Raw genomic sequence first — 19,493 nt, forward strand, 5'->3', positions numbered from 1 at the left:
ATGAGACTTCTCTTCTTATATTGATGATGATCAATAAGTCAGTATCTTTGCCACCAAAAAAACACCCTATTTTCCTGTATAGTATGCTCTTTATGAATAAGAACAAACATTCTTATTGCTAATGTAGTTCCAACATTCATGTATAAGCTAGATATGGGTGATATAGATTTTAATATCATAAGTGCTTGTATTAGTACCCTCTAGGGCATGAAACTTCTAGTTAAAGACACTTGCTGTCTACCTTTAGACTGAAATTCTTAAATGCTTACAACACTTGGGAAATAGCCTCGTTCAAATAGCACAAGCAGAATTCCACTGCATATATTAAGGGAAACAAAAGGTATGATAATAGCTTTAATCAATCTAAGCATGCATTCTTTATAATTAAAAAAAACCCTACATATTTAAAAAGCCAATGGTTGTGACAATGTTACATTATATTATGACAACTGCCTCACCTTGGGTGTAGTTCTGAGATGGTATCTGAGATGACCATGGGGGCCTCCATAACATGGAGTGAACAGCCCAGGATGGAAACAGAATAAAGAAAAGAAAGATGAGTAAGGGTGAGGGGTGTGTAGGGCTCATACAACAATCTCAGAGGTTTACTAGCCACTCAAAGTTTGGATCTCTAAATTCCAAAAGCCCTCAAGGCTTCTGGAGAATAGGTTGAAAATTGGTCAAGATCCCCATAACCTCTAAAGATGGGGTCACTGCAAACAGGCAGTTTCTAGCTAAGAGAAAACACAAACAATGAGGAACATTGTTAACAAATGTCTTTTATCCAAACCTGATAAGTGGTCTGATGACGCTGAAGGGAGACATGAAAAATCTGCTACTTGTATGAGCAAGTTGCACATCCACTACAGAAAAAAAAAAAAAAATTAAATAAATAAAGTATCTGCAGTGACTATTTCAACTGCAGAACCCACAATAATAAAACTTATCTATTTCCTATCTGCCTTAATGTCAGGCCTATTCCATACACCCCCATCATTCCTGTTTATAATATTTATAGGAAGAGATAACAAGGGGAGTTGCATTACATGTTGTGATAGAACTTTTCAAAATACTACATTTTTCTATACTCGTGCACTATTTATTAACTTTGCCATTTCAAGAGTCGTACAGAACAAATGTGTCTAATGGGAAAAAATAAGCCATGCTCTAGAAACTTCTCATTTAAATGATTCATTAGGGGACACACATTTCAAAAGCAGAATATAAAAAAAGAACATTACCACAGTTGGAGCCACAAATCTCCCTTAAAAGCAAATAACTGAAAGGGATAACATCATCGCCAAAAACACTGACCTAAATTAATTGATCTAATACACATAAAATTTATGAGACATATATGAAAGTCGTAACCTAAAATTATGCAAAAATGTACATCATATGATATGTTTTAAATGGTTCTGGAGAAGAGGGGCATGTGGTGAAATATATAAAAGTTTTAGTACTATAAAGTATTTAAGCATCTAAAATATATGTATTCAAACCTCCTCCATTCTGAGAATACAGAATATAGAAAAGTAAATTCCCAGCATATACATATTACTGAGAAAAATCAATTTCACCTTTTCCTCTTCTCCAGAAATTCTTCTCTGAATTGTCTTAAAATCATTGTTGCATTAATAATAAATCAACACTTGTAGCTGAGTGTGGTGGTACACCTTTTTTTCCTAGCTACTTGTGAGACTGATCACTTAAGCAGAAGAGGTTGAAACCACACTGGGCAATGTAGGAAGACCCCATCTCAAACAAGAAAACAAAAATTCTTTTTACTTCCTTCAGTGCTAAAATATTTACTTTTTGATCTTGCTGCTTTGACAGTACTGCTTCAGGACTATCTGGAACATTTTTCATAAGTCAAGTGTGGAAATAGGGATTCTATCCCACATACTATCATCAACCTGGGACCTCAATATTTTAATCAGCAGATTGGTTGTGTAACTACATTTTAACCCAAATTCTCTTTCAGTTTTAAAACTCATGTTCATAAAATGTCAAAATTTCTGAAATATCTGAGGATTAGGAAAAGACAAATGAAAATACTTATATAAGTTAAATAAAATGATCATTTTTTAATCCAAAAATAAATTTTAAGTAAAAAATAGTTTGTTAATTTATTAATTTATTTATTTACTTAATTTTTGGAGTACTAGGAATTGAACCCAGGGCCTCACACTCTGAGCAATATTCCCAGCACCATTTTACTTTATTTTGAGACAGAGTATTCATAGATTGCTTGAGCAGACCTCAAGTTTGCTATACTCCTGTTTCAACCTCCCAAGTAGCTATGATTATAGGCATGCATCTCTATGCCCAGCTTATCTTAAACGTTAATAATAAAAAATAAATGAAAGCATAGCTAACTTTTATCAAGTCCTGGCTGCATATTGTTGTTCTCATCAGATTTCCAGGACTCATTTTATTTAACTCAGTACATTTTGAGCAACATCCTTCTCCCCTTTACTGAAAGGAGGCTTGTGTTTTACAAATTAATTTTCCCATTAACAGTAAACCTAATTAAGGTTGTAAGGAATGAGCAACTACTCTGCTTCAAAGAGGAAGTGATATTTGAAACGGGCTTTCAATAGTGAAAAGGAGATTTCAGGCAGAAAATAGAAGAAAAGCTATTCCATGCTAAAGGAACAATGTAAGCACAGGAACAAAGGTATCAAAGAGGAAATGTTGAGATGTCCACTACAGGCATTTGGAAGGAGGTGGATAGTAAAATAGATGAGCATGGTAGCTATAAATATTGTGGCAAAATTATAAGGATTCTTAGATTCTATTCCCTAGGTACCAAGATTAAAAATATATTTGTAGGCAGTGAAGTGGTGTGATGAAATTTTTCTGTGTGCAACTCTAATTTTGGCAGCAAGTTTGAAGTGAACCAAAAGACAAGAAGACCACTTGTCTGGGAATAGTTAAGGTGATATTCATAAAACTCTGAAGTAGGACAGTGATAACAGGAATGATGACATGCTTTGGAAGAAATTATTAAACATGTTAAAAATAATGTTTTGGAGGGAATTAGTTATTAACAAATTATTAATAAATTTTTTGGAGGACATAATGTGTTTTAGAGAAAATGTTAATTTTAGAGAAAGTCACTAGCACTATCTGGAGGTATTCAAAAATTTGCCAAGCAAATGGATTTATGAATAAATAACAGGAGTTATTTCTGCAAAGTTGAATTAGTAGTTTTGAAGTGTACCAGAAAATTCTCCAAAATACAGTGGGCTGGGAGCTGACCAGGCTGAGTGGCTCTGAGCTCCTGCCACTCCTACCGTCCACAACAGGTTGTCCTTGCACTTCCACCTGTTGGACATCCATGAGTTTCGCCAGAACAAATTCATGGACAAGCAGGAAAGAACAGCAGGAGAGCATTTGAGAAATTCACAGAAAATAGCAAGGCAGTGTTACTTGGGTGGCATGAGTAGGCCTTAGCTGTAAGAGTCTCCATTATAAGAGTTCTTACAGCAAGAAAGACTGTTAAAAAAAAAAAAAAAGACTTATGTTACTTGAGAAGAATTTTGGATGTCCAGGAAGGTGAAGAAGGGAGTTGACAATGAATCTTCTTCCTACAAGCTCCCAATTAAGTATTTCAACACACAAATCCACTGAAATGTATTTGATTTTAGAGGTAGAGGGAGAAATCATCGTTTCCTAAATGCTTTGCAGGATCTGAGAGCCTGCAGATGCTGCCTTTATCTACCAAATAATGCAGAACTGACATTTGAAGGTCCACAAAGTGGCTGACCAATGCTGGTCAGGTGTACTCATGTTGCTACCTGTTTAAAATGGTGGAGGGATGATTTGACCAGGTACAGATCCAGTGGCTACCGAGAAAAGGTGAGCTTTGTTGTTGTTGTTGTTGTTTGGTTTTTAAAGTTGGAAAAGCCAAAAGAGTTTGTACATACATCCTGCCTTTCCAAAGAAGGCGGCAGATGCAGACTCTCTTGGGTTCATTGCTAAGTGCTTGCTGCATCATTGAAGCTCTTGGCTTATTAATATCTACATTGTGATGTGTTTCCTGTATGTGAAAATGTGGTGAAGAGTGGAATGGTAATAAATGAGAGTTCTACTGCTCAGGAAACTCGCTGTGGAAGGGGTGGACATACAACCTTCTCTAGCCATTCTTGGAGAGTGAGGATGGAAATCCAAAGCCCCTTGCCCCAGCAGTATGGTGAGCCTTGGCTACCTTGCTGCTGGGTGTTTTGGAGAGGCGTTTTGCCAAGTATCTATTTATTGTTTCTTATTCCTTTGATTTGTATGTAATTTGGAGAGTCTTTATTTTAATGTAGTGCCAAACATTTAATAATGTTTTGAAAAGATGCATCATGTTTATTTCCCCTCACATATCTACTAGAATATTTAAGTGTCACAGTGAATTCTCCTTGGCCTACCAGGAGTGACTTTCCTATCCTTTAACCAATCAGTGGATTGAATAGATCTGCTTCTAAATCGGCCCCAACAAGGAGCTGAGAGGAGTCAGAAAACACTTGGTGAATGACGGGCCCTACGGAAAGATACAGAATATAGTAATTCTCAAAATGAAAACAGGGATGCTCATAATGGAAGAAGAGTGATAGGAAGTCTTTTAGGCAGAGAAAAATAATCTTAACCATTGTCCATTTGTCTGGGTTAGATATTGTTTGTTCTACTTACCAATTGAAAGATGTTGAGCAAAACACTTTACTTTGTTGATCTTCAGTTTCCCTATTTATAGAATATAAAAGTGATCTCCCTCACAATATTGTTGTGAGAAGTTAGTGACATAGTATAAACTAGGGGCTTATCCCAATTCCTGGCAAATCTGTAGCATCAACAACTAATCAGACCAATATTTAAGAGACTCATTGCTTTCTGCAAAGCGTTCCAGCTATTGAAGATAAAATAATGAGCAAAGACAGACATAATCAGTGACTTTAACCAAATAACCACTCGACTAAATATAAAACTGCACTGTTTTGTATAAGAGAGGGAATGCATGCTTGAGTTTCCGATGAGTTGACCTGAGGAAGAAAATATAGGACATATTGATGGAGTTGAGCTCTAAATGATGAGTAGATATTTACTAGGCAAAGTGATTCAAGGAAAGGCAGAAGGAAGGATATATGCAAATGCTCTGTGATGGAAGGAAGTTATGAAAAACATAGACAAAAGTCTTCTCCTCTGCACAAGGAGCTCAAAAGGAGTTGAATTTGAAGCTGCAGGGAGGGACCAAATCCAATAAGCTCTAAAGCTTAGTCAAGTTGCTTACTTCTTATCCCAAGAACAATAACAAGCCATAATGGAGTTATCAGCAGAGGAAGTGACATAATTAAAGAGTGATTCTTATCTTTTTAAAAAAATCTTCCTTAGTCATCCAAAATCAGAAGTGGATGCCATCCTTCTAATCTGTCTTGGTCACACAATACCAGTTTCAGTTTAGGGTGACATTCTTTCAAAAGAAGGATAATGAAAACAATTTGTGTCTAAAAGAGGAGTGCTGCAAGTGGTGAATGAACACAAGATGTTTTACATGAACAAAGCAAGACCTAAGAAGATGTATTTACTAAATCAATCATGCTTCTTACAACAACAAAAACAATAAAGCTCAAAAAGAATTTTAAAGTTTTCCAACAATTAATCAAAAAAAAGCATGAATGACTAACCAACGCAAAAAGTATGCAAGTAAAGACTAGATTATCATGAGAAGACTTTCTGCACAAGGTTTTAAATGCTGAACTCTCTGACCTGTATAATAGGACTATACTGCTTCCTTAAGAAAACATCCCCATGCCTTCTGTCTCCTGGGGACATAGCCCTGCCTCATGTTAACTTTTAAAGTAGCTCCCTGGTCCTCTTCAACTAAGGAACTGAATGCTAGCTTGTGTATTCTCTCAAAAGCAAGCTTTAAAGTCTGTTTTTTTCTGACCCACTTTTAACCTCTGGATGAATTTATCTACAATCTTTGATTTGCATACCAGCTCTTTTTAATCCCTTTGATATCTTCTTTAAATTCCTTTGACTTAATTTCAAATAACCTGATTATGCAACAAAACTGTAAAGCGGCAGTACAAAGGAAACAAAATATCAGAGTTGCTATGGGGTGAGTATGTCCTTTGGAATTTATGGCTGGAAACTTGGTATTCAGTCCAGCTGTGCTGAAGGGGTACTTTTGCAGGGTAATTGGGTCATGAGTGCTTTGCCATCAAGACTGGATGTATCCTATGGGATATCACTGTGTTATCAAAGTGAACTCTCTGGCATGCTTGCTATTGAACCATGTGATACCTTCCACTATGTTATGATGTAGCAAGAAGGCCCTCACTGGATGCCAAGCAAATGACAGCGCCATCCTCTTAGGTCTAGCTAAGAATGATGAATTAAATAAACCTCTGTTCTTCATAAATTAACTCAGTGTGTGTTGTTTTGTTCTAGAAAAAGAAAAGGGGCTAAGACAAGAGTTATGGAAGGGAAAAGTAGCAATGATATTAATATGGCTAGAGCTTTGGAGTGGTATAGATTGGAAGAGAAACAGAGGTAAATGAGAGGTAAAAGAAGGGAAGGAGAAAGGAGAGTAAGTGCATTGTGTAAGATGAATGCAACATGCCAATAAAAAGAAATTGAACTGAATTTCTGATAGATCCACTGTCTAGTTTCTTTACCTAGCCCAGTTATTAGGTCATTCTTTCCTACTGGTCTCATAAAATTAGTATGATTTATGCTTCCCAGACTTCATTAAGTGTCATCATGAGTTTTGTCATATTCATTTTCCTTTACTACTATTTATTATTTACTTAATGTCACACATTAAATTCAGTTTAAATTGAAACTTTTTTCTAAGAGGAATAGGGATATGTTGGTTAAATGGTACAAAGCTTCAGATGAATAAGTTCTGGAAATTTATTGTACAGCATATTAACTATAGTTAATATTAATGGAAACTATACTTAAAAACTTCTTTAAAAAGTAGATTCTAAGTGTTCTCATTCCCACAAATAAGTATGCCAAGTGATAAATGTTAATCATCATTATTTAAAATTTCCCAGTGTACAATCAGACATTACACTGCACATGGCAAAAGTATGTATTTTTATTTGTCAATTATATCTTAATAAAACAGGGGAAAATAAAATACTTGATTTAAAAAAAAAAAACCCAGCTTAATAAAGAAACAAATATTTGCTAAACTTCAATTATTAAAATTAAGCAAGCATTTTAAATTTCATATATAATGTATTTATACTTTTTTTTTTTGGTAGCAGTTATTGAACCCAGGGCACTTAACCACTGAGCCACACCCCAAGCCCCTTTTGTATTTTATTTAGATTCAGAGTCTCACTGAGTTTCATAGGGCTTCCCTAAGCTGCTGAGGTTGGCCTGGAACTTGAATCCTCTGGCCTCAGCCTCCTGCTGAGATTATAGGGCTATACCATCATGCCGGCCTAATTTTTGATAAAGGCTACACACACACACACACACACACACACACACAAATTCAAGCTATTACCAACTTTGAATCATGTTTTATATGCTATCTAAATATATTTTAAAATAGACATTTTAATATATATCCACTTTATAAACAAACAAGTTCATCTGTGTACCACCTAAAGTCATCTAGGGAACATTTATAGTTATGGATGTTTCATTGCTAAATCTTTGAGGCAAGGTCTTCTGGCCTGCAGTAGATCTGAAGCAGAACCAACCTTCCTCAAAACCATTTCCCTTTTCATGAGACATAACAGGGTAAGTTTCAGGAACACAGCTTCTTTGTACCTGGTAGATAGGCAGCTGTTTGGAAGACTCTTAAAGCAAAGTGATACAGAAGGCTGGTTATTTAAAATTAGGATTACCAGGGAAAAATCATTCAGTCAAATGATTTTCTAATATAATATTTGTTGTCTTCCACCTTCTTTCCACCCCTTTTCAAAATGGTTTATAGCACCTTTTTGATTGAAAGTAAAAGCAATTATTTAATGCTTTCAACTTTTGTGGTTCTTTTCTCAAAAATTTGTTTTTGTAACTATGGAGGAGGAAACTCTTCTGGCTGGGTGTGCCCACAGGGTGAAGCAAATGAAGAGGGATGCAGTGATGTACTGACCTCATATCTGTTTCTGTTCTCCCTGAACTTGTTTATTGTTAAGTACAGTAGACTAATAGTCCCCCAAAGAGATCTATGTCATTATCCCCAGAAGCTGTGAATGCCATGTTACATGGCAGTTCCATGACAAGGGATAATTAGGCCATAGATAGGATTAAGTTTGGTAAACAATTGACCTTAAAATGGGGAGATTATCCTGGATTATCCAGGTAGGTTCAATGTAATCACAAGGGTCCTTAGAAGTGTAATAGGGAACAGGAAAGAGAGAGAGAGAGAGAGAGAGAGAGAGAGAGAAGGTGAGAATTGTTTGAGGTGAGGACTCAATTTAGCATTGCTGGCAGTTTTGAGCTGAGGATTGTAGACAAACTCTAGAAACTCTGAAAGGCAGGGAAACTCTCTCATAGTCTCCAGAAAGAAATGCAATCCTGCCAACAGCTTGGTTTTAGCCCAAAGAGACCATTTTGGACTTTTGACCTCCAACTCTAAGATGAATTTGTGAGCTTTAAGCCATTTCATTTATGGTGTTTTTTTACAGCAGCAAAAGAAAACTAACATGGTGAACTTCAAACTTCATCTAGATTTTCTTCTCACTGCAGATTTGGCATATTTATTTTTAACAAAGGCAAGTGAACTAATTAAGGCAAATTTGGAATCTTATAGTCTTAAGAAAATAACTAATTCCGGAATTCATATACAATGCTTGCTCCAAAAGATCATTGAGGTTAATATCTAACATTTTCATTATCAAGCTAACAAAATGCTTTTTAATGTTCTTCAGTTTTAAGAATAAATATTGAAGCCTTTTGGATAATCAAATAGATATCTGCTCAAAATATTTTTAGAAGGCAGTACAGCCAAGGCTCTAGATTTATTTTAATCTTTTTTGTGTGTCCTGGGATTGAAAGGGCTCGAGATTTAAATTAGCACTCTGCCATTTACTAGGTTGTTTAGGAAAATCAACCGGCCGTGTTTCACCATCCGTAAAATGGAAATTTAAAATAAAGGATCAATCTATACAATCGGTTTGTGGGAAAGATTTAATGAGAGAATTTATGTTTAAGTTCTTAGTCTGGTACACAGGAAATCGGGGCATCGCATACTGGTGTTAGCTATTACTATTACTGTTGCATTATCTTTCTGAATCCAAAAACTTCTCTAACAAAAAGTAGAGCTTTCAAAACCTGTGTTGTGTTAACGATCTGCACGTTTAATAATCTATCGTTTTTCTTTCAATTTTGGTTTCTAAAGACACTGCAGTAAATCATTCCTGAAAATAGCATCTCTCTTAGCAATACTTAACCCTGCGTCAATGATTCCTTTAATATTAAATATTCAACTCACTAAAGTAATTGTTTTTAAAAAATCGAGGGGGTAAGACATTGGCATAACTACGGATCCTAATTAAACTTTTTTTTTTTTTTTTTTTTAATTTCCCTAAGGCGAGGTGGGGTGAAGCGAACTCCTCTCGCGCACAGCCTTCGGCGTCCTCTCCGATTCTGCCTCCAAGTAAAAGACCAAGCTCTCAGCTCTCTCCAACCGCGAGGAATTTCGTCTGTCCTCAGGCGGTGCCAGGTGAGTCCCGGCGAAGCCCGGAGGCCAAGCTGGGACTCGCAGCGCCCTGCACGCTGCTGAGCGCGGCGGCCGCAGGTTGCTAAGCTTCTCCCAAAGCGCCCCCACACCCTCGTGGCAGCTCGCTGGTGCGCGCCTAGGCCCCCAGGCTGGGTACGCGCTTGGCCTAACCCGCCCAACTTCTGGGGCATTCACCGCACTCTGGCCGCCCTCCCGGGTCTCCGCNGATCTATATAAAAGCGCTGGCGGCGCGGTGGCCCGGGCTTCACTCGCCGCCTCGCGCTGGGACTGGGAGCGCTGCGGGAAGCACGGGCTGTAGAGAGGGCGCTGCGCTCGGGCTGCCCAATGCTCGGACTATCTGCCGCCGCTGCTCGTGCAATATGCTGGAGCCCCAGAACAGCTAAACGGAGTCGCCACATCGCTGCCTGGGCTGGATCGCAGCGCTGCCTTTCCTTATGAAGAAGACACAAGTGAGTAGGGCATGCCCGGGAGCTCACTGGCTTTCCAAGAAAATCGTGCCCCAAAGCCCCGAGGAGGCCGGCACTCCTTGGGACCGGTAACCGGTATATGCAGGGTTGCGCCTGCCGGGAGAGCCTAGAGGGTGCGGGGGAGGCTGGTGTGGTGTGCAAGCCAGAGCTACCCAGCCTGGAGGATCGGAGAGGAGTGGGAGTGATGAGAGGGAGTCGGTGTCAAGTTTGGAGCCGCAGCAGTTAAGTTTGGAGCTGTCAGTCGGAAACTGCATCCGATGGAAGGGTCGGTTCTTTGGCCTGGGAGTTTCAGTTATCACGGGAAAGCATGTCTTTGCACGGGAGCCGTTTTCCTGTGGATTCCGGGAGATTATGAAACAGCTCTCCACGTGCCATCCTTGCTCGCTGGAACCCAGATTTATTTGTGCAGTCCTAGGTGGGCGCGGGTCGAGCCTTGGACGCGGGTGCAGCGGCGGGAATGAACCCAACACTGAGCACCAAAGTGGCCGCGCTCCCCGGGGCGGGGAACCTGCCCGGCCGCGTGCGGAAACTTGGCTTCATGTGGCGTTTGCCTAGTTTGCAGCTCTGGGTGGGCCCTCCAGAGAGCTAGAGATGAAGTAACGCCTCCACAGTGCATGCACCTTCTTCCATTACAAAAGAGAAAAAGTTCTTCTTTTTTTAAATGGGCACATCTAATGATAGTTATTGAGATAATACCCAGTGTTGCTAAATTGTGCTTTGTACATGAAACACTGTGGGTAAAAGCAGTGCCCGGAGGTACAATTAGAGTCTTCCCCGCCCGCCTTGAAACAAATATCTGCCTGGATGTCTAGAAAGGGACGCCACTGTATCCCCATCCGCAGTTCTTTGAACCACTGACGGTTCCTACCTTTTCTTACTTCTTCCTTTCAGAATTGTTCTGGTATTTTCGGAAGGTTGGGTAAGGCTGCCCTTTCACCCCCCAGAGGTTCTATAGGAGATTGCATTTCTGAAATGTGTGGAGGGATGGAAGTGGTGGGGGAAAAGGGAAATTGAGGATTTATGCAAATCGGTAGTTTAGAATGAAGGCGACAGTGTGTTGAAAATGCTTGATTAAACAACCCGCTTAACATCATGCTTTAAATAGATGCCTAGTCTTGGAGATGTACACATAAGGACGGAAGTAGCAAGAATAAAGTCCCTTCCACTTGTGTGGAAAAGGGCAGGACAGAGAGACAGTGCCTGGTGAAAAAGAAGTAGTCACCAGAACACTCTCCCAGAGTCTCTAAAATGAGGAAGAGAAGTGGAGTGCCTATCTCCTCTTTTGCAAGCCGGTTGTTTTTAGGCTTTGCACTGGACACCACACCTGGAATCACCATAGTGTGCTGTTGAAATGCAAATATTAAGGATTCTTGCAACAAGAAAAGTTTTATTGTAATCTTTTGATGTATCCGTGTTTTCTGCTTTGTAGAACAATAAGCAAGGGTGGGGAACCTATTGTTTTTATTGCTTTTTATAGTAGCATCTGCTGGCATGAATGGTGATGGTGAGATTTGGGTGGAGAAGCAGCTAGCTTCTAGTTCAGGAAGAGCCAGACCTTCCTATTTAAACAAGAAAACAGGAGACAGATCAGGTTAATGTCCAACACTCCAAAGACAGGCGATGCACTATCAAGTCACTTTGAGAGTTCGAAGGATGGATGATCCTTGCACCCTTGCTTTGCAAAACAAATGTGGCTCTGTAATCTCCTTTCTCGCTTTGATTAAATGGCTGTGTCAATAGGATTACATGGAATAATTCCATTGAAAACTAGAAAGAGGTCAGTCTAGCCTGAACACTGTGGCTGTGGCCTCAGTGACTCAGTGCTGCCGACCAGAGACATTTGAGACAGCTAAGTATTTTAGAAATGTGACCTGTTCAGACCAAGTTAAAGTGCAGGCCCTTTGGGGGGACTTGCTGATGTTAAAGGGCTTGCAGGCAAAAGAGGGCAGTGCTCTTGTTGAATGAAGGCATTCATTGCCTAGGATCTAATGACCTTCAAGGTTTCCTTTAAGGATACTTTTAACAATTCTACATTTCTGTCACTGAAAAAGGGGTCCCTGGAGATAGCACAGAATCAATAAAATAATCCATGGCATTAAAGGAGGGGATTAGATCCAGCTTCATGTCAAATTTTCTAACCCAAGAGTTAGAAGTTTTCTGTGTAGCTCTGCACAGATGAAGAATAACATAAGGAAATTGGACACTAACATTAATCTAATGTTATCTTTGTATCTATTAGTATACAGTTGTTTAAATAGTCACTTATAAACATGGCAGAGTTCCAGTATAGGCCAACTGGTTCTACACTCTCTCATTAACCACAAATGAAAAGACAATTTAGTAATATTTTTTACATATGTTAATTTGAATTACACAGTTCTTCAAGAATCATGGGGACACCAGGCATTTTGGCCTTTCAGTCAAGCTAAATAAGTGTGAAAATTCCATCAACAACCACTTGGGGTTTGATGAATGATTCTTTCATTTACTTAGCACCTGTGATATGCTTCATATTTGGAAAATAATTATACATTATATATTATATATATATAATCATGTATAATAGTGACAATAAATTTAATTATAAGTCTGAAGAAATGTAGTGTTTTTTCATTTTTCAGATTTTTGTTTGCTTGTTTTTTTTTTATCCATGTTGTGTGATTTTATAGTTCCCAAAGGAAATTGTGGCTCTGGCTAAGAAAGAGCATCTCTTTCAATATATAACCATTTTCTTAAACATTATAGTCTGATATATTAAATAACAATTGGGAAGCCATATTTCACAGCACCAGTGAAAATCTGGTTAAAAGTGCTGTCAGTTTAATGTGCTCAGTGCCACGTTTATTGATGTTACACTTGCATTTTAGTTTCTTTACAGGTTTTGAGAGTTGTCATGACTGCTGTCAGTTTCAGTAATACTGAGATAGGAAAAAATTGTCTTGCAAATGGTGTAGAAAAAGCCATTTTAGATACACTAAAGCTCTCAGGGAAGAGGCAAATATAATGTTAGCTTTCACTAGGAAAAAAAAATCCTTTTCTTTCTTTTTTCCCTTTTTTTTTTCTATATGAAGTTTGCCATGCGAGTAACAATGCAAGTTTACTTTATAGAAAAAAAAATTGTGAAAAGAGCATTTTTACATCTTGTCCTTATGATCACTCAACTTGGAATGTGTGCTTTGAATATTCCTAATTTATGTAGTTTTTAATTGACACATTCTGCCAAGAGTTTAAAACTCAAGTGCTAAGTCTATTACATTTAACATAAAACAGGAAAAATAACCATATGGAAATCTGAAGTTTTGTGCCAAACCAATTAAAATTGCTAAATTTTATTTAACTGCTGATTTGAAGACAGCAAATTGTGAGTCAGATTTGTTCTTTAATGATAGGTGATACAACTTGTACCATCACCTTTAATAACATTAAAAAAATTCCCTGCCCAGATATCTATGAGTTTTGGAGGTTTCTTGCATGGGGTGGGAATCCCACTACATGTGCCCCCTGGTTTTTCCCTGTCTGGGAGCACCTACAGTGCTGTGGGAGCTTTGTAGGCTTCAGCCTCTGAGGACTTAGATTCCAATTCCTGTTTTACCTCTAGAGACAGATGACCTTAGGCAAATGAAAGGGTTAAGCTTCTTGGGATTTCCGTTTTGTAGTCTGTCTGATTATAAAATAGTTATAAAAATTCTTCTCAGATGGTAGCTGTACAGACTGAAGGAGATTGCATAGATGTCTCTATCCCAGCACCGTGGCTGACTGTAGTTCCAGTCTGAAATTGTTGTTTCTGAGAAGAGAATTGCCTGCCTGCTAACTTTTATAGGCCAGAGGAAAAACTGGTCATTGCAAGTAGATGATGTTTAACCAACAAAGCAGAGACCCAAGTTTGCCTAAGTAAGGATCCTTCAATTCAGTGCCTCCCATTGTAGGTTGTTATCTAACTGTGGACTGTAATTAACACATGACAAACCAGGAATGTGTGAAAACGAAGGTGATATATGGACATGAGTCATGTGAAGTTCTTAGGTTTTTTTTTTAATGTAAATATGAATGAGAGAATCAAAATACAACATAGAAACAGAAATGGAAATGCTGTCTCTGATTCAGTTCCTTATTGTCAATACTCTTGCTTTCTGAATTTTCCTTTTGTGATTTGGAGGGTTTATTTTATTTTAGACTAAAGAACTTAGTCAGCTTCCTACCCCTGGTCTTGCACTTGATCTGCTGAGTGAGGCCATGCATTCATTTCTGCAGGGTGTCTTTGTTGTCCTTACCAGGCAACATGCAGTGACATTTTTTTTTTTTTCTCATTATCCAAGTTTGGGACTCTTCCCACCCCCCAACCCCCTTTTCTCCATTACCTTAAAGTAAATTAGGGTAAGGCATTTGGATATAAATCTCTGAGCAGGGATCTTTTATCTTTCTTTTCTAGTACATGAATCATGAGCAGCTGCAGGAACTCTGTTTTTGGTCTTAGTCACCTGTGTAGTCAGAACAATTTATAAAACAAATTGAGAGAACACCAAGATACTTTTATAATATATGCTGCTTTCAGAGCTGTTTTGTATAGACTTTGTTTCATGGAAACCATTGACTGTAGCCTTACTGATTTATAGATGCAGCAAAATGTTTTTGCCTTTTCACTTAATTATGGGCACACTAAAAACTATTTACAGGGCTGGGAATTTGAGAGAATTATCATTATCCTATTCCTATCCCTATCTATTTCTGTCTGTCCAGAAAAAAAGAAGGGGTGGGGGTGATTTTCTTATAATTAGGCCTCATGGTTCTTTTTTTTAAAATCACAATGTGTGTCATCTAAAGGAAAGCTGTTCTTTATGTAGCTCTCTTTGTCCTTTGCTACATTTTACTGTTTTTTCTAGGCTGCCATATTGGCTTGGGTATTAGGAGACTGTTCTTTTATTAACCTGAATAGTGAGTTGTATGACTTTGACAAATCATTTGAACCTCTCCAAATCTGTTCACCCAATTGAAAAAATGAGAAAGTAGGACTAGGTGATTTCTAAGTGCCGTCCAGTTCTAAAATTCTCTATTTCTAAAATACTAGTAAAATAAAAATTTGAACCAGATGTCATTTAAGCTTCCTTTAATTCTGAGGTTTATGTAGCCATTGCTTCAATATAAAATAAATGATAGCCATTGTTTTATGATTATAAACCATCCCATAGGAAGAAATTAAGGAGATTTAAATTTAGACTGTTCTACTTTTAGCCATTTCACTTACTACTTGATATTTCTCTGTAACAAGAGCAGCATTTATACTTTCCTATTTTAGCAAAATCCATGGTTGAAGAGGACCTTTGGTTTCTTTCTTCTAGTCTTTTAAGTTCTATGAGTGAGGAAGAATCCTGAGGCAAAATCAGATAGCCCAAGGAGATAAATTAACAAGGTAATGCTTTCCTGTATTTGCCTGTCTTTTCTGCCCCTGAAGTCTTCAATGTCTGTGTGCATGGAGTTGGAATGGAGAGAACAAACCAAGGAGGAATCTGATGACATAATAGAAAAACTTTAGTTGGGAGAATTAGAGGAAATGGCTCTGCATTTGGCTTTGCCTTCAGGTTTGTGACCTTGGGCAAATCACCGAGTCTTAGTATCTCTGAATTATATCCAGAAGTTAATCCTGAGAGGATCGTGAAGATGAGACACTGCAGCTGGGGACACAAAGATGGAAAGAGGAGGGGACCTTGGGAGAGGGTTCCTGTGAATGATTCTTTGCCAAGTCCCCAGTTGCTTTGGCTTTTGCTAGAGTCCAGTACCATCCTGGAACTTCTCTTGCCCCTGTCCATCCTTTTCTTAGCTGAGAGCAAGTCCAGTATCCACAGCAGCTTTTTCTTAGAATCAGAAGCCATAGCTGTCCTTTTCTTTTTGTTGACATGCGAATATTCAAAGAGACCAGCTGGACCTTCCTCCAGCCAAGAGATCACAGATTCTTCTGAAAATAGGGTTGTGACTGTGATGGTGATGCTCTGCTTTGAGCCTGGTGAAGTCTAGTGAAGTACTGGTTAAAACAAAGTTCAGCTTGAGGCAGTCCTCCCATCAATTAAGCAAACAAACAAACAACAACAACAAAAGAAAAACACGTTATCTGAATGCAGGAATTCAGTGTTCATCTGTAGCTGTTAGCCTTGACCTTAGGGCCCTTGAGGGCAGATTAGAGCATGGCCATAATGGGAGGGGGCAATTGGGTTGCCCTTTCTGTATTCCCAGTACACAGGCAGCAGATCAAAAGCCCCCCAGCTGTCTTGCAAAGAATGTCTTTGCTCTGTAGGGTGACCACACAAAAGGGTGTGAAAAGATGACAGCAAACCCATCCATCCAATGCCTGCTTTAGTGCCTCAGTCACCTTTGCAGAAAAGGCAATTCCACTGCATAATTGTTTCCCTGTGCAAACCCGAGGGATGTGTTGCATTTGTCTTGTATGCACATTATTGTGTTTTCTTCCAGGGGCTGAAGTTCATCCTGGGAACAAAAGCCCCGTGGGTGCTTAGAACTTCTGTCTCTTTTTCACCTTGACATAAAATCCCTGAAGCAAATGACCTTGCCATTTCTGGGTCTTCCCTAAACTCCACTGCTGAATTGCATCTCGTTACTGGCTCCTTTCCTCTAAAGGTGTATGTTCCAGGGGTCATGACTATTGTTGCCTCTAATAATCACCAAGGAATAGTGGTTGACTATTTTGAAGAAACCTCTTGGGACTCTACTGTGCTGAGCTAGCACACTGCTGTGTCCTGGGGGTTCCTTTCTCTAGACTGCCTTAGAGCTACAGAGAGAGTGTGCTTTGTTATAAAGGGCTTGCCGGGCTCCTGGGATATGTTGTCCGTGTGGATGTACTGCCTGTTAAAATTTATATTCAGGGCAGAACCTTAGATGGAAGAGCTGGGGGAAGGGAGCATAGAGATGTTTCCATATAAAATAGTTTATAACACATTCTAGAAAACCTGAGGATTACAAAACAAACCTCAGTCGTCACACGTAGAGCCATTATTTATGCTTCATTGTAAATCCACAATTTAACACTTCCAAAATAGTGAGCACATTAGGTCTTTCAATTTTCGACGATAACCACCTAAGACGTCAGTGATTGCTTTGGCCTGGGTCTCTGGTGGTTTTAGAAAGCTTCTGTATTTGCTGGGCCCTACCCAGAGATCTTTGGTGTGTTCTCTTAGACAGAAGAATAACCCTAACACATAAGTCATTCTGCTGTTTATTTGTTGGAAAGATAAATTATCACCATACAGGGGAATGGATGTTACTCTCTGCTTCCAGGTGTTCCACATTGGGAACTGAAATACAGGGATGATAAAGGGGTTAGGGAACAATCAAAGAGGTAATTGGCATAGTGTTTTAAATATTTGGATGAAATTAATTCTATGAGAATAGGACAGAACTACAAAATAGGTATATGTAATTATTCCCTTGTTTTTGTAACAAATTATGTTGTCTTTTTTTTTAAGTTTTAAGATTTTTAAGTCCTGCTCAAGAAAAGTGTTTTTCAAACTTTAGTACACTTTGTTTATAATGAATGCACCAAAGCCATAGTACTCTGTGCCTTAGCAATATTTAGAAAACAGTGAAACTCTTTTCTATTTGAATGTTGGGTCTTTCTTTCTTTTTTTTACATCTTTTATTAAACTTGGTTGTTTTTATTTCATGTACATTTATATTTCACTGTAGACATAATAGCAAGTTTTTTTAATCTAATGCTCACAATGAGAACCTGTTATAAGACCTTTGCAGTTTTATATTTATTTACTTCTTACAATTTTAAACAGTTAGATAGACTTTTTAAATCCAAAGCTGATTTGACCATTTGTTGTTTACACTTCTGTACAAATGTCACATGTAATTGATTCAGCTTGAAGGAATGAATTTACTATTATACAGATGAAGTGTTTGACATTTGAATAGGTAGTTATTTTAAATAGTTTCAACCATTGTTTTATCAAATTAAACCATCCTGACAGTAGAGCATGCCAGAATGGCACTTAGTAGAAAACACTTCCAAGGTTAATTAATTCATTGAACTTCTCTCCTGGGAGGTAGGTATTATTATTTTTTTTTAGAATCCCATTTCACAGATGAGGAAACCAAGATAAGGACTTGTTGCCCCTGCCAACTCTAGGTATTTGTCACAAAGATTGTCACCCAAGAGATTGGGCTGGTGCATTGTGTATCAGCCTGGCTTATTCAGTACTTCAGAGATCTGGCTGCAAGAACATTAAACCAAAACCAAATGCAATTCAGATAGTCACAACAGCTGCCTGCATTAGAATTTGGATAAAAAAAATTTCACAATTGCTATTGCTTAGTGGAGTAACTCATCCTAGATGCTCAGTAAATATGCATGGAATGTTATGGAACAAATGTATACTTGATTCAGGTCATTAGCTGCTGATCCATTTTTTTTTTTCTCCACTAACAACTGTACTAGTATATTATCTATACAGATGAGTTCAGTTGATTTGACAGGCTACTTTTTTCACCATTTATAGCTTTCATTTTCAGTGAACATGCAATTCATTTATTACTAAGTGAAACTAAAGATGATGTGGGTGAAGAGAAAGTATTAGAGTTACAAATGAATAATAGTACAGGTTCTGCCACTTACAAGCTCTATGTGACCTCAGGAAGCTTTTCTTACTGACCTTCATTTTCCTAATCTTTAAAATGGGCACAGAAATACCTAGTGACAGTGCTGGTGGTGATTAGATGAGATACACTAATATCACAGCAACTGGCACTTGATAGATAATCATTTCCTCCTCTGCCAGAATAGCAAATCTCAGAACATTTTAGTAGCACTCATATGCTATAAGAAGTCAATTCACTGTTAGTAATTCCTGGCTTTGGCTATAAGGCTTACATGCACAGATGAATTAAAATAATCCTTAGAGATTAATACATCATCTATGTTCTTTAACTCTCCTTAACAATCTTAGTAGATTAAAAAATGTTGCCCCCAAATTTATTTCCTTTATCTTTCTCCCCTTTCTGTGAAAGGGAACAATTACACAAACTAGGCCCAAAAACAAGTTAGAAGTAAGAGATCAGCTTATTGAATAAGAAAATAAGACTAGTTATCAAGTGAGTATCCATCGATTATATACCATGAATGAGGAGCTATACTACAAACTGTGCAGCTTTAACTCATTTGATTCTAGCAAAAATGTGATAAAGTACATACTATAATGACATGATACCTCCTTTTTTTCTTCCTTCCCCTCCTCCTTTTCTTAAACAAATAGGGGAACTAAAGTTCAGAGATATTAGGAAAATTTGCCCAAGATTAAAAGGAAAAGAGCAAACAAGGAGCA

At 38.1% G+C, this 19,493-nt stretch overlaps 1 protein-coding gene across 2 annotated transcripts in view; it reads left to right on the top strand.

Moving 5' to 3' along the window:
* The first annotated feature begins 9,915 nt into the window (after positions 1–9,915).
* Kitlg (KIT ligand) overlaps positions 9,916–19,493 on the top strand; it is an 89,448-nt gene continuing 79,870 nt past the window's right edge. For both annotated transcript variants that reach the window (XM_048804231.1, XM_048804250.1), the window contains exon 1: positions 9,916–10,143. In XM_048804231.1, coding sequence (XP_048660188.1) covers positions 10,129–10,143 — 15 coding nt within the window. In that variant the 5' untranslated portion in view covers positions 9,916–10,128. The remainder of the gene's footprint in view (positions 10,144–19,493) is intronic.

Source organism: Marmota marmota, unplaced genomic scaffold, assembly GCF_001458135.2.
Source record: "Marmota marmota marmota unplaced genomic scaffold, marMar, whole genome shotgun sequence".
Classification (NCBI taxonomy): Eukaryota; Metazoa; Chordata; class Mammalia; order Rodentia; family Sciuridae; genus Marmota; species Marmota marmota.